This window comes from Xenia sp. Carnegie-2017, unplaced genomic scaffold (assembly GCF_021976095.1).
Source record: "Xenia sp. Carnegie-2017 unplaced genomic scaffold, XeniaSp_v1 HiC_scaffold_3, whole genome shotgun sequence".
In the NCBI taxonomy this organism is placed as follows: Eukaryota; Metazoa; Cnidaria; class Anthozoa; order Malacalcyonacea; family Xeniidae; genus Xenia; species Xenia sp. Carnegie-2017.
In genome coordinates, this window is record NW_025813493.1 from 488,495 (window position 1) to 501,206 (window position 12,712).

General features: G+C 35.1%; 2 protein-coding genes across 2 annotated transcripts; both read right to left on the bottom strand.

Annotated features, from left to right (window-relative positions):
• Window positions 1-1,028: 1,028 nt before the first annotated feature.
• Window positions 1,029-5,924, bottom strand: LOC124454416 (solute carrier family 49 member 4-like). Its single transcript, XM_047005226.1, has 3 exons — window positions 5,288-5,924; window positions 2,602-3,271; window positions 1,029-2,384 (listed from the first exon to the last, which is right to left on the bottom strand). The coding sequence occupies exons 1-3, from the start codon at window positions 5,574-5,576 to the stop codon at window positions 1,955-1,957; spliced, it is 1,389 nt and encodes a 462-aa protein (XP_046861182.1). The 5' UTR covers window positions 5,577-5,924; the 3' UTR covers window positions 1,029-1,954.
• A 1,148-nt stretch (window positions 5,925-7,072) lies between these two features.
• LOC124454660 (solute carrier family 49 member 4 homolog) lies at window positions 7,073-12,294 on the bottom strand. Its single transcript, XM_047005434.1, has 3 exons — window positions 11,748-12,294; window positions 10,372-11,059; window positions 7,073-8,763 (listed from the first exon to the last, which is right to left on the bottom strand). The coding sequence occupies exons 1-3, from the start codon at window positions 12,046-12,048 to the stop codon at window positions 8,337-8,339; spliced, it is 1,416 nt and encodes a 471-aa protein (XP_046861390.1). The 5' UTR covers window positions 12,049-12,294; the 3' UTR covers window positions 7,073-8,336.
• Between the last annotated feature and the right edge of the window lie 418 nt (window positions 12,295-12,712).

Sequence of the window (12,712 nt, forward strand, 5' to 3'; positions counted from 1 at the left end):
TACTCATTAACTATTTATGTTAAATCTGTAGCTTTGCATATTACGACGATATATGATTAAATTATTCATTGCCCTGTCGCAGACACAGAGGGGTGGTAAAAAATTCAATTTAAGAGTGAAATAATGTTTCGAAAGCAAACATTGACGGGTGTTGCTAAGTGCGTTGACTAAATTTTTTATAAGTGTTTATTTTACAAGGAAATCCTAATTTCTCTGCATAATGTACGGTTGATACACTAAACGTGGAACACAATTTTAGCATAATATTTTCTTAAACATTAGGCAAAATAAATTCGATTGATTTGATTTATTCTTTGGAAAGTTATATATAAATCGTTATTTATGAGGTTATTTGAATTTGAATTTAGACGATTTAATTCATTTTGCGCAAACATATATCTGCAAGTTGCTAGCAATGAAATTAATTATTTCAAATGCGAGCGAGAGTGCTGCGAGTTATTTGTAGTGTTCTCAAAAGTTGAGCGATATAAAAAACAACATGCTGTGTTTTCATCAGAACAAAAACTATTCCTGCTAGCTAAATTAATTAATAATGAGAAACAGTTCGTTAATTAGCCATGAAATTTTAGTCATTAAAGCATCTCTTTATCCACACGTAGACAAGAGACAAATATAAAAATTTCCATTTAAATGTTTCAGTGTTGTGCCGTTTTATATATTAAGCTAAAGTAATATTGTACAAGGATTTGTATTTTTTAATGAGGTTATGCAGTAACCAAGGCTAATATCGTAGGAACGGCGCGCGCATACTGGAAACGAGTACAACATATTGCCTGATACATGGTTCGCACTGAACATGATTCGGTGTCATAAGGCGCAGTCCGGGATGGTTAGCATCTCAATGATTGGGATACGCCAATGTATGAGGGCGCCGCAGTACTCTCGTGGTTTAAACCATTCTCCTCAATCAAATGTCAAGTTATTCATGTGATCCTAAGGTAATATGGACACAATAAACATATGTAAAACCACCCCACCAATTATCTATCATAATATTTTAACATAAATTCGTGAAAGCCCTATCAATAATGCGTATTTAATAGATACATTCATACAAGTTTTTTTTAAAATAAACACGTTTCAACATCTCGTGATGCCATCTTCAGTATAATAACGAATACAATGCGTATGATAAATATATATATACATAGTAGTAATATGATACGGTGATTGCTTTTACAGTCACGAGTATAGAAACGAAAAACTTGAACGTTGAGATTAGGGTTAGTTTTGTTAATGTGAAGTGCTTCTTTGATTTTAAGTGTAAATATAGTAACTGCAGTTTCAATGATTTTAAAACAAGAGGGTGAATAGTTAGTAAAACAAGAGGGTGAATAGTTAGTTTTGCATGAAGGTGATTTTAAAAGGTGTCGACAGATATGGACACAATATATAAAATATGACTACCCAACCTAATATCATTATTTCTAACCAAGATTTCATTGCAATATTTTTATATAAATATATACTAATGATTCCATAAACAATCAATTTATCTATCATATTACTACTCAAATGCATACATGTTCAAACATGTTCATTGAATTAAAAAAAAACTTGTTATATTTTAACTTTTAGTATTTTATTTTTAAATAATTAAAAGTTCATCATCAATATGTAGCAAAGGAGTTTTGACCAACTCAGCCGTCTTTTACCACAAGATATCAAATATTAAATATTTTAGAAGAGCAGGTGTATGAATAGTAGGATAAATTTTTTTCGACGCCAAAGACTGCTTCTTCGAAAGTGATCACTATTTCCAGTCAACAGAATAAAAGCTGAGCGTCCTTTTCATTTATATTTATCTTATCTGTATGTTTTTAAATTGTTCGAAGCATCTGTCTCGCTACCTCGGAACTGAAGAATCTTTGTAACTCCCATACTAAAAAATGCACGACTTTAGATTCCAGTGCTTCATCTGCAATACGATTGTTCACTCATTATTGGGTTCAGTCGGTACGACAACATCAACAGTCAGACGATTATAACGCTCCTTCACACAAGTTAAAAGTATCGTAGTAGCCGATATCGACACCATCATCACCCATGTCATCCATTTTCCACCAAAACCTCCCGCTGAGATTATTAGAAACAGTCCCTGAAGGCAATAATCTGTTAACTTCAACATACAGCTCCCAATACCTTCAGCAACTGGATAAGAAATTTCTGCACCGAATTCAAAGAACAACGGCAGAGCACCATTCACAAACATCCCCGTGAAAGTGAACATGACAGCAACTAATATTTTGTTAAAAGGAATTACTTTCGAAAAGATAAAGCACACGATGAGGATAGAGATGGTCGCTAAAACCATCAATAATATAAGGAAATCTTTCAAATGACCAGAAAAACGATCAACAAATCTGCAAAAAAGTCGAAACAGATTCATCCATTATTGATAGACTGACAAATAGCACAAGACGAAACGTTCAATGATGCACCGCTTACGAGGGTTTGAGGAAATTTCGAATAAAAAATAAAAATTTAAGATACGGACAATTTACTGAATACTTAGTAGCACTTGGGAAACGTGTGCTTACAGAAACCACTGCAGTGAAGAAAATAGACCGTTAAACTTACGTTGAACAAAAAATCCCGGTTAAAGCACCACCGATAGTAGCTACGAACCCAAGCCAGCCAGCAAATGTTTGTCCAACATTGAACTCTTCAAGATTCTGTGCTAAAATAGAGGTCCAACCACTGTATACACCACAACTGGCTCCATAAAGTAAAGCCAGTAATAAGAAACTTCTATTCCTGAAAAGTTGAGTAAGACCATGTTTGGTGCTGAAGCGTGGTGAGCCCGATGATCGACTGGGGGTTTGTGAGGGTTTGGCTGGATAATGAATGAGGATCACCACAAATAGGAGAAGATTTAGACCAGCTTCCATTAAAAATAAAGTTTGTATTTGTTTATAATAATGATCTCGTTGAGTTGAGTTAATCTCGTTGTACGAAAGACTTCCTAAATCATCTACAAACAATGGACCAACAATAAAGGACAGCGCTGCACCAGCAAAACTACCACTCATAAGAATTGCGGTAGATGTTGCTCGTTGGTTGCTGGGAAACCATGTTGTTGACAATAACACCCCTCCCGACAGGGGAATGGATGCAGTAATACAGCCAACTATTTGTCCAATACATATAAATATTGTTGTTACAGTCCAGTGTTTAGCTGTCGGAATGCATCTCAATGCTGAACCAAAAAATTGACAACCTGCAGCAAGCAGAGTCCCGACTCTTAATCCTATAAATTACAAACATATGTTATGTACATACATGATACAAAGACCAAAAGTAACAGTATTTTTTATAAAATAATGTTTGCACAGTCAAAACCAAAGGTAGAAATGAAAAAGGATTGTGCTACGAGTAATTGTGCTGTAAAGATAAGACCAATCTTTTTGTGCTACCAGGTTGATCATCTTGAAAAGATTTACGAGGATTTTGTAAGATGTCTCAAGAATATGTAAGATCTTGTCTGAGCATTGGCAAGAAACCGTCTTGGCAAGATTTTGGAGAGTTGATACCATGACTTAAGCTCGGTTTTGCAAATATACAGCCACAATCTTTTGCCTTTATCTTAAAATATTTTTCAATCTCTTTGCAAGGTCTTACAAGATTAGGGCATGTTCATCACATGATTATGTAAAGATCTTTTAAGATTATGGATAATCATGGCAAGATTTTATACATAATCTGGAAGGATTTTTCACGCATGATCTTGCAGGATCTTTCCAAGATCCCTCTAAGAACATGCTAACGTCAAGCACAATGCAGGATTGTGCACACAATCTTTCCAAGATCCCTCTAAGATTGTGCTAAAATGAATTATCCATTGTATGTTAGTAACAAAATCAGTCTTCAACAACAAACATCACTTGTATATAAAATGTTGTTTGTAGATGAGTTGAATCATCGATATGGATAAACAAGTTTGAAAAAGATAAACAAGAGAAAACATTTCAATGGATTTCATATAGAGGCTTTTAAAGCCTCTATTTAATCAAAGTGAAAGGATACTTTTCAAGAAAACACTAATGCTTTCTTATTTTGCAACATTTTTTATTGTGTACACATTTTATTTAAATTTGGAAAAGGATCTAAAAAGCCACCTATTCATAGCACTGTTGATGTTCATAGCATCATGTAATTAGCAGATTTTCAATGATCTCTTGCGAGAAGACAAATAACTGCTTGTTTTTAGTCAAGTGCTGACAGTCTATTTTTATACCAAATAAGCTTTATGAATTTTAAAATACTAAAATGTTCTAAAATTTTCATGTCCTAATAAGGCAAGCTTATTTGTATAATGTTAAATGAAATGAAAACATATATGGCATTTTTCATTTTTGTTCTGGCCTGTTGAGATGATTGTTCTCATAGTATAAAGAAATAAGCTTTATGCTCGAAGAATATGTAAATAATGTTCAGGTTTTTAATCATGCATGATGAATACGACTTTGATTAAATTAATGATTACTTAATTCTTGAAATACATTCCAATTATAGACTGTGATGTCTAAGTAGAAGATAAAGTAAGATGTTTGTAAATGTAGATCGTCCAGGTTGGTATAGTCCTGAGAAGGACTGTTTTTGTTTTTGTTGAATAACGCTTCGACAACCATAGCGGTAGACATCTTCAGAGTCAACAACAAGAAAAACAGTCCTTCTCAGGACTACACCAACCTGGACAATCTACATTTACAAACATGTAACGATACTCCCGGGTTCAAACCATTTACTTTATAAAGTAAGATATTGGCAGGAACATTACATTTTATGGAAAGATACGCTGTGATCATAAAATGATATCGATGATCATAGCTGGATTGTACATGATTTGATTTTGACAAATGATCTTCGAAAATGAACTTAAGAGCATGACTCAATCTTGTGAGATGTTGCATGATCTGATGATCAAAGCATGATCTTTGATGGATCATGGTAAAATCCTGAAAAGATCCAATCAGATCTTGTAAGATTTTCACAAGTTCATGCACAAAATCTTGGCAAGTTCTTACATGAACTTAGTCTGATCTTTGAGAGACTATTGTAAGACCTTGCAATATCTCATCAAAGATGTTCAACCTTAATTAGTCAGACTGCAAGTTTGGTCGTGCCATACAAATTTTAGATCATCAGCATTTACTTAATATTTCATAAAAAATGTATTGTTTTACTGTGACTCATCACCAAAATATTGACGTAACACGACCAGACTGGCTGGTTGCTAGGTGACTGACTACCATTATTAACTAACCTTTTACATCCAATAACCATCCTAATGGGACAATTGTTATAGCAGGACCAATACACCCAAGTGCAGGTAATAGATCTATCATAAAGCTATCCCATTTAAACACTGCCCGAGCAGTTCTTTGTATAGGTGACCAAGTATTGTAAAATACACCCTGTCCAACAGAGAGAAAGAAAAACAACAGCAATATATACCAACGTTTAGCGTATGTTTTTATTTCATATTGGTTCAACAATGGTGTTTCTTCTGCTTCTTGAACGTTGCTAATCTTGCTCGAATTTGATGCCTTCATCGATGAAAGAACAACTCGAACACTTGAATTGACTTACGCCACTTCGACAAAACGATAAGCATACGTTGAAATAGCAGCTTTTTACACCGAAGTTACTATTATGCAAGTGATTTACGTAATGACATACGAATTGCCTCAACTAAACTTTCATACTTTTGTACATGGCGTGATATTCCCACATATGATTGGTCCACGCCATATTTACGCCATTTTCACAGCGTCTTAGGCCCGTTTCAAATGGCGTGCTTCTCATGTGCCGAACCTAATTTAGAGTATTTTGCACACGAGAAGCGCGACGTATGAATCAAATGGACGATACGTCGTGTTTGCTAAATCACACTCCAATATCAAAAGCTTTTCTACTTCCGGTTCTGTTGTCACCGTTGAAAACCTGGGGCATGCGCTAAATGGCTAAAACTAGGACTGCTGACTATGGACTATAATTTTCTAAAGCATTTTACATTTTGCAAATAAAATTCCATTTTTAGCAAGCTAACTTATAATAATACTGCCTTACAAACTTCTCATCTTCAATATCGAATGAAAGGAAATGATTTTTATTCGTCAATCCAAGCACCTTTGTTAATCAGTCGCACGACGTGGCGTTGCACAGGCCACAGGCTATTTTTTCGGTTTTGTGAAGTAGCATCAATCTCCCTTAGTATAATTTGACATAAACCATCAAACAGATATCACAGATAACTATAGCAACGTCAATTTTACTATATTTAAATTACTGTTATTTACACAAGATTATATTTATACCCTTCATATTTGTTTCTTTACAAAATGTAGTTGATTTACAATATCTGGATTAATGGCGCTTACAAATGACAAATCTAAATAATACTTTGTCATTATCAATACTGTCTGTGTCGGGTGACCATCAATAATATCATTTTCCTGTCAAGTATCAAGTCATTATACAGAAAGAACTTAATATCGCCAACATATAAAGGTGTTTTTCCTTTACAGCGTCCGAATCAAAAGATGGATTGCGAAGCTATTCATCTTTTTTTTACGAAATATTTTCCCCTAGCTTGCTATTGCTGTTTTCTTTCATGTTAAAAAAATCATGTTTATAGGATATAAAACTTAATATTGACGCATGCAAAGTTAATATTGCTGAGCGATGATAAAATGTCATTAAAAGTATTGTTGAGATATGCTCTCACATTCTTCCGTCACTGTAAACAATTACATCAAGTGTAGGTAATTATAAAAATGACTATTTTTCAGAGACAATGGCGTAGCAGCACAGATGGGACAAGCCCTCCTTTTCAATAACCATATTAAAATCTATTAACTGCCTCGTACATTTGGTATAATTTCGCTCTCTAGCCATTAAATTTAAATTTTTTGTACATAAGTTCATAATGTGCAATTTCTCTTGTTTTAATCCACAGTATAATGATAATCTTCGAATCTGACATGCCCATCTTGCCCAAGGGGACTGTGGATTCGCCCACCCCGAGCCTATAGTAGTTACGCCAATGTCAAGAGATACTTATGTTTAATCATATATAGACATATTTTTTATATATTTCCTAAAAGTTATAGTAAACTAACAATATTTGTTAAAGAAACAAATACAACGTAGATTCGTTCTAAAGGCAAGTGCTTTGCGATCGAAATTGTTAACTTTTACTCCCCTGTTTCACTTGTAATAGAAAAGAACTTCCCCCCCCCTGTTTATAATATAACTACTCTACAGTCCATAGTCAACAGTCCAAAGTCCAGTCCAGGCTTTAGCACATGCCAAAACCAGGGGTCGGTTGTACAAAGCCTGGATAGCGTTATCCATTGGATGGCGAAATTTTTACACTTCGTATAAAAAATCGTTTATAATTTCCTCACAACATAGCATTTATTTAATCTTGGAAGCACTATTTTCTTTCAGTAAACCCTCATTTCAAGTCTTCCATTTTTCTCTTTTAAAAGGTCTTTTACACGTTCAAAAAAATTGCTATCCAGTGAATGGCGCTATTCGTTCTTCGTGCACCATGTGGTCTAATTCGATCTCACCGAAAGAAATTGTTTAAGATTAACCCTGAACGATTATTTTTTTAAACAATTCAAGTACCACTTGACTTAAGTTCATGACTCATCGCTCATTGAGTTGGGCACTTCTCTCAATCACCTGCCTTTTTTATTGTTTCCTGTGTTCTGGACTACTTTATACTGGACTGCGATGGTATGGCGAGGTTCTGCAATGCGATGCTGCAGTGACAAAAAATTGGGGCGATATACATGCGGTGATTTCTGACTCAATCACCAACACCATTGTCATTTTTGCAGGTTTTTTGCCGATGTATTATCAATCAAGGGCGGCGAAAGATGTATCGGCTTGAATTGACTGGCTTTCGAGTTTTCCCAGAATTTTCCTCGGATAGCATAGAAGACTGTACAAATACAGTAAACATTCGGTAGTCACCTTCATAGCCAATTAAGGAGTAAAAGTCAGGTTCGCCTTTATTGTGGTCTGGTTCATACTTCATCGTACTGTGCGTACGGACTGGAGGATCTACATCTACAAACATCTAACAATATTCCCGGGTTCAAACCTTTCACTTTAAAATGATTATCGTTTTTCATAATAGTGGGGTAATCAGCATGCTTATTCACTCTTGTACGGAAATATTTCGGTGCGCTCACTCACCGTAAAAACGAAAGATTGGTAAAAAAATAAATACTGTTGATAATCCAAATGTACTTTGTAAGACAATAGCTGCGTTTTTTTGCTAAAAAATGTTTTTATTATCATCTCTGAAGTAACACTGTACTTTGTTCATCAAGCGTTAATCGGTTATACTTCGCCTTGACGAGAAACAAAAACAACGTTGTAAAGCTACATGTTACCATAGTGACCCACGTCATCCATTTCGCGCCAAAATTCCCCATGGAGACAATAAGGAACAAGGCCTGTAAGATATAGTCCGCAAATTTCGTTATTGATGAGGTTATGCCTTCTGCGACGGGAAAAGCAATTTCTGCACCAAGTTCGAAGAAGAAGGGCAAGGCACCGTTTATAAAAAAACCAGTGAAAGCAAAAACTACAAACAGTAATGTTGTGTTGAAAAGAACAACTTTAGAGAAAATTAGGCACACGACAAGAATTGAAAGTGAAGCAAGAGCCATAAAGACGATCAGAAATTCTTTTAGATAGCTTGAAAAATGGCCAGCGAATCTAGAAAGAAAAAAAGGTAAGAAAAAGATCACGAATTTGTCGCTGTTCACATAAATCAATTTACTATAAACTCCATTGTCGGTATTACATTAATAAGCCCATGAAAAATTTTCACAAAAAAATGACTTAAAAATTTTCATGTAAATATTCAAACCTGAGGCTCCGAAAACCTTACGGTCAATTTTTACCAAATGATGACAAAACATAACAATGTTATCAACACGAAATCTTAATCATGATTAACATCCTATTGACCCTAAGCATCATAAGATCCTAAACATCATGATAAGATCCTAAACATCCTATTGACCCTAAGCATCATAAGATCCTAAACATCATGATAAGATCCTAATCATCACGACAACATCTGCCAACATCCTAAATATCACTGTGCCATCTTAAACATCATATAAGATTGATAACAGGATGGGAATTAAGGATTAAAATATGCATCGCAAATCGAAAAATCATAACCTCCCCCGAAATTCCCCATGACCAGCAATATCTTGTTTCAAACAAGTAAAACAGAACATTTCACGAAATAGAATCAGTATGCTATGGTTAACAAATGGTCACGAAAGCTTAAACTCATGATTTGTAGCCACAAGATATATACAAAGTACAGCACTTTGAAATCAGCACGAAGTTTGGATAGCGTCAATCATTGGACAGTGAAATGTTCATACTAGTAAAAAAAGCTTTAATATCAAAGAAATTTTGTAATCTTAGAAAAAATATTTTATTTCAGTGATTGCTCAGTTCAAACCTTGTATTTTCCTTTTTAAGAAGTTTTTTTACAAGTTTGAAAATGTTTGCTATCCAATGGATAACCGGCCCCTGTTGTTTATAATTTTCGTGATTTGGCGGAAATTGACCAGTGATCTCCAACGACATGTAAACGTTACTGAAAGGAATTTATTGCTTGGCATTAGCAATATGCAGCTACAATTCTCATGATCTGTTTATACTTTTTTCTTTGTCGACATGTAAACGTCTGCAATTAAGCACGATAAATGCATATTTTTTGTGGTTTATTGAGCCATTTTTAATCAAACTGGTTATTTACGTAATGGTACGCGCACTGCATTAATTGAATTTTCACAACGTACAAAAAGAAAAGTGTAAAAACTTACACAGGTAATTAATTTTATTTTGAATTTGCGCATCGCAGTTTTCGCAATTTACGGCATCGCAAGTCGTCAAAAGTGTAACGCATTTTGCGAATCGCGACTAGTTAGTTCGCACCGTGTGATAAGATTCTAAACATCATAACATCTGTCAAAATCCTAAATATCACAGTGCCTGATTTTTGCAAATCGCGACTAGTTAGTTCGCACCGTGTGATAAGATTCTAAACATCATAACATCTGTCAAAATCCTAAATATCACAGTGCCTAATTTTTGCAAATCGCGACTAGTTAGTTCGCACCGTGTGATAAGATTCTAAACATCATAACATCTGTCAAAATCCTAAATATCACAGTGCCTAATTTTTGCAAATCGCGACTAGTTAGTTCGCACCGTGTGATAAGATTCTAAACATCGTGATAACATCTGTCAAAATCCTAAACATCACAGTGCATAATTACAGTTAAACTTTCAACTCACAGAGAAAAGAAAATTCCCGACAAAGCACCACATATGACAGCGGTAAAGCCCAACCATCCAGCTACTTTTTGACCAACACCGAACTCTTCCAGATTTTGATCTAACACTGAACACCAGCCACTGTAAACACCACAGCTGACGCCATACAATGTTGCCAGAAGCAAGAAATTCCTGTTCCTCAAAAGTTTTGATAAACCATCTTTGAAATTTGCTCTTTCAGTAATTGACGACCTACTAGGTGGCTTGGGTGGTTTATCAGGAAAATGAAAGTAAATTCCAAGAAATAAAATACCCATGAGTCCAGCTTCCAAGATAAATAACCCATTAATTTGATTAAAATACATGGCTTCTTCCTGTGGAGTCAAAATATATCTCCCATAATGATATTTTGTTATTGACTGCGCTACATCTTCTATCAGCAGTGGACCAATTATAAAAGAGAGAGCACCTCCGATTGATGCACTTCCCATTATAATTGCAGTTGATATTGTTCTTTGGTTGCTTGGAAACCATGTTGCAGACAGAAGAACGCCTCCAGAGAGTGGTATAGGGGCCACAAGTCCACTTAATGCTTGACCACAGCAAACGAGGAGGGTTGAAATCCACCAATTGTAGAAGGGTGGATAACATCGAATAACAGCACCAATAAACTGCCCTGCTGCTGCCAACAACACAGAAAGCCGCAAACCTGTGAAGACAAAATGAATTCAACTATATAGAGAGCATTCTCAAAATGTGCACGTTTCTTTTTCCCAGCAACTTATGCATTTATATTTCAGTACTTACTGGCAGTGGCAACATTTCAACATGTTTATATATGCTAACTTAACTAAATAAATTATATAAGCTAACTAAATTGTATAAATGTATCACTAAACTTTAAGTGACAATCTAAAGTTGACATAATATGCAAGCAGATCCTTACACTATCTACAGTGTGTCTCAAAAAAACAGAACCCACATAAATTAATCATGAATTCACTGATACGATTATGCACAATACCATCACTAGCATTCAAAACAAGCTAATGAAATCCCAGTTCTGCACCACATGGATTTCATAGGGTTTGTAAGGTTTTTAAAGCAAGAACAAGTCTTCATATGCTGACTTTCATCTCAAGTTTATCACATTTTATAAATGCAAAGCAAAAGTAACTGAGTTGTAACAAACACAAAAAGGTAACCATATTTTCCATAAATTGCAACAAACATGGACAAGAATATGACCAAACCTAACCAGGTGGAAGATATCACTATTCCCCATTAACTATCTTATGTACATTTCATTTTAATACATACGTAATCATTTGTACAGGTTCCATTTTTTTGAGACACCATGCATATTCCACCTAGATTCAAATCAAGTCTCAACATACCTTTTACATCCATTAACCATCCCAATGGTAAAATAGTCAGGCAGGGTGCTATACACCCAAGTGCAGGCATTAAATCGATCATAAAACTATCCCATTTATACACTGCTCGAGCAGTCGTTTGAATGGGCGCCCAGGTGTTGTACATGAGTCCTTGACATGCGCAGAGCAGAGCAAAAAGTGCCAATATGTACCAACGTTTAGCAAAGGTTTTAACATTTTCAACTTCCCTGTTATAATCTTTGATGCTGTCTTGACTTAATAATCGGTGTCGGTCATTGCTAGCAAAGTCATCAGAAGTCATTATTCAATATTCGTTATTGCAACTGCAGACGATTAATGATCTATAACAAAGCCGCATACTAATGAAAGAAAGAACAAATTACGGAGATTCTTTTTTAAAATACTCTGTAGGTGCTTGTCACAACGCCAATACAAGAAAACACACCCTTTTTCCGTTAAAGAATGAGATACATTCGTTGAAATATCGCATCAAAACTATAACGAAGCAAAAGAGAAAAATGGCAACTTTGTACATCCGCCATATTTGTCATTGTTCATTGTTTGTCGTTTGGTTCACCACCTTATCACCTGCCATCCCCAGGCCACCCGCGCCGCCCAGCAGGTGATTTACCACATTTACTATGAAAAAAAGACTGGGCAACACATCTGATACCAAATTTCAGGCAAAAATTTAAAGCCTACCTGCAGAAGCTGTAATCTGGACGAAAATTTTTGCTAATTTCAATTTCCCAGCGCTGTGAAATTCAATGAGCAAATTCGAAAAAAACAACAACTTCTATCATAGACCAGTCACCAGGAATGAGTTGGATGTGCTAACTCTTCCTAGTCTTGGCTGGAGTTATGAAGTTGTAGGTGAGCAATAAGTGGTTATAACTTTATAACCATGTACTCTTTATTTAACTGTCATTGATTTTTGTAAAGAATATAAACATTTTTGATGACTG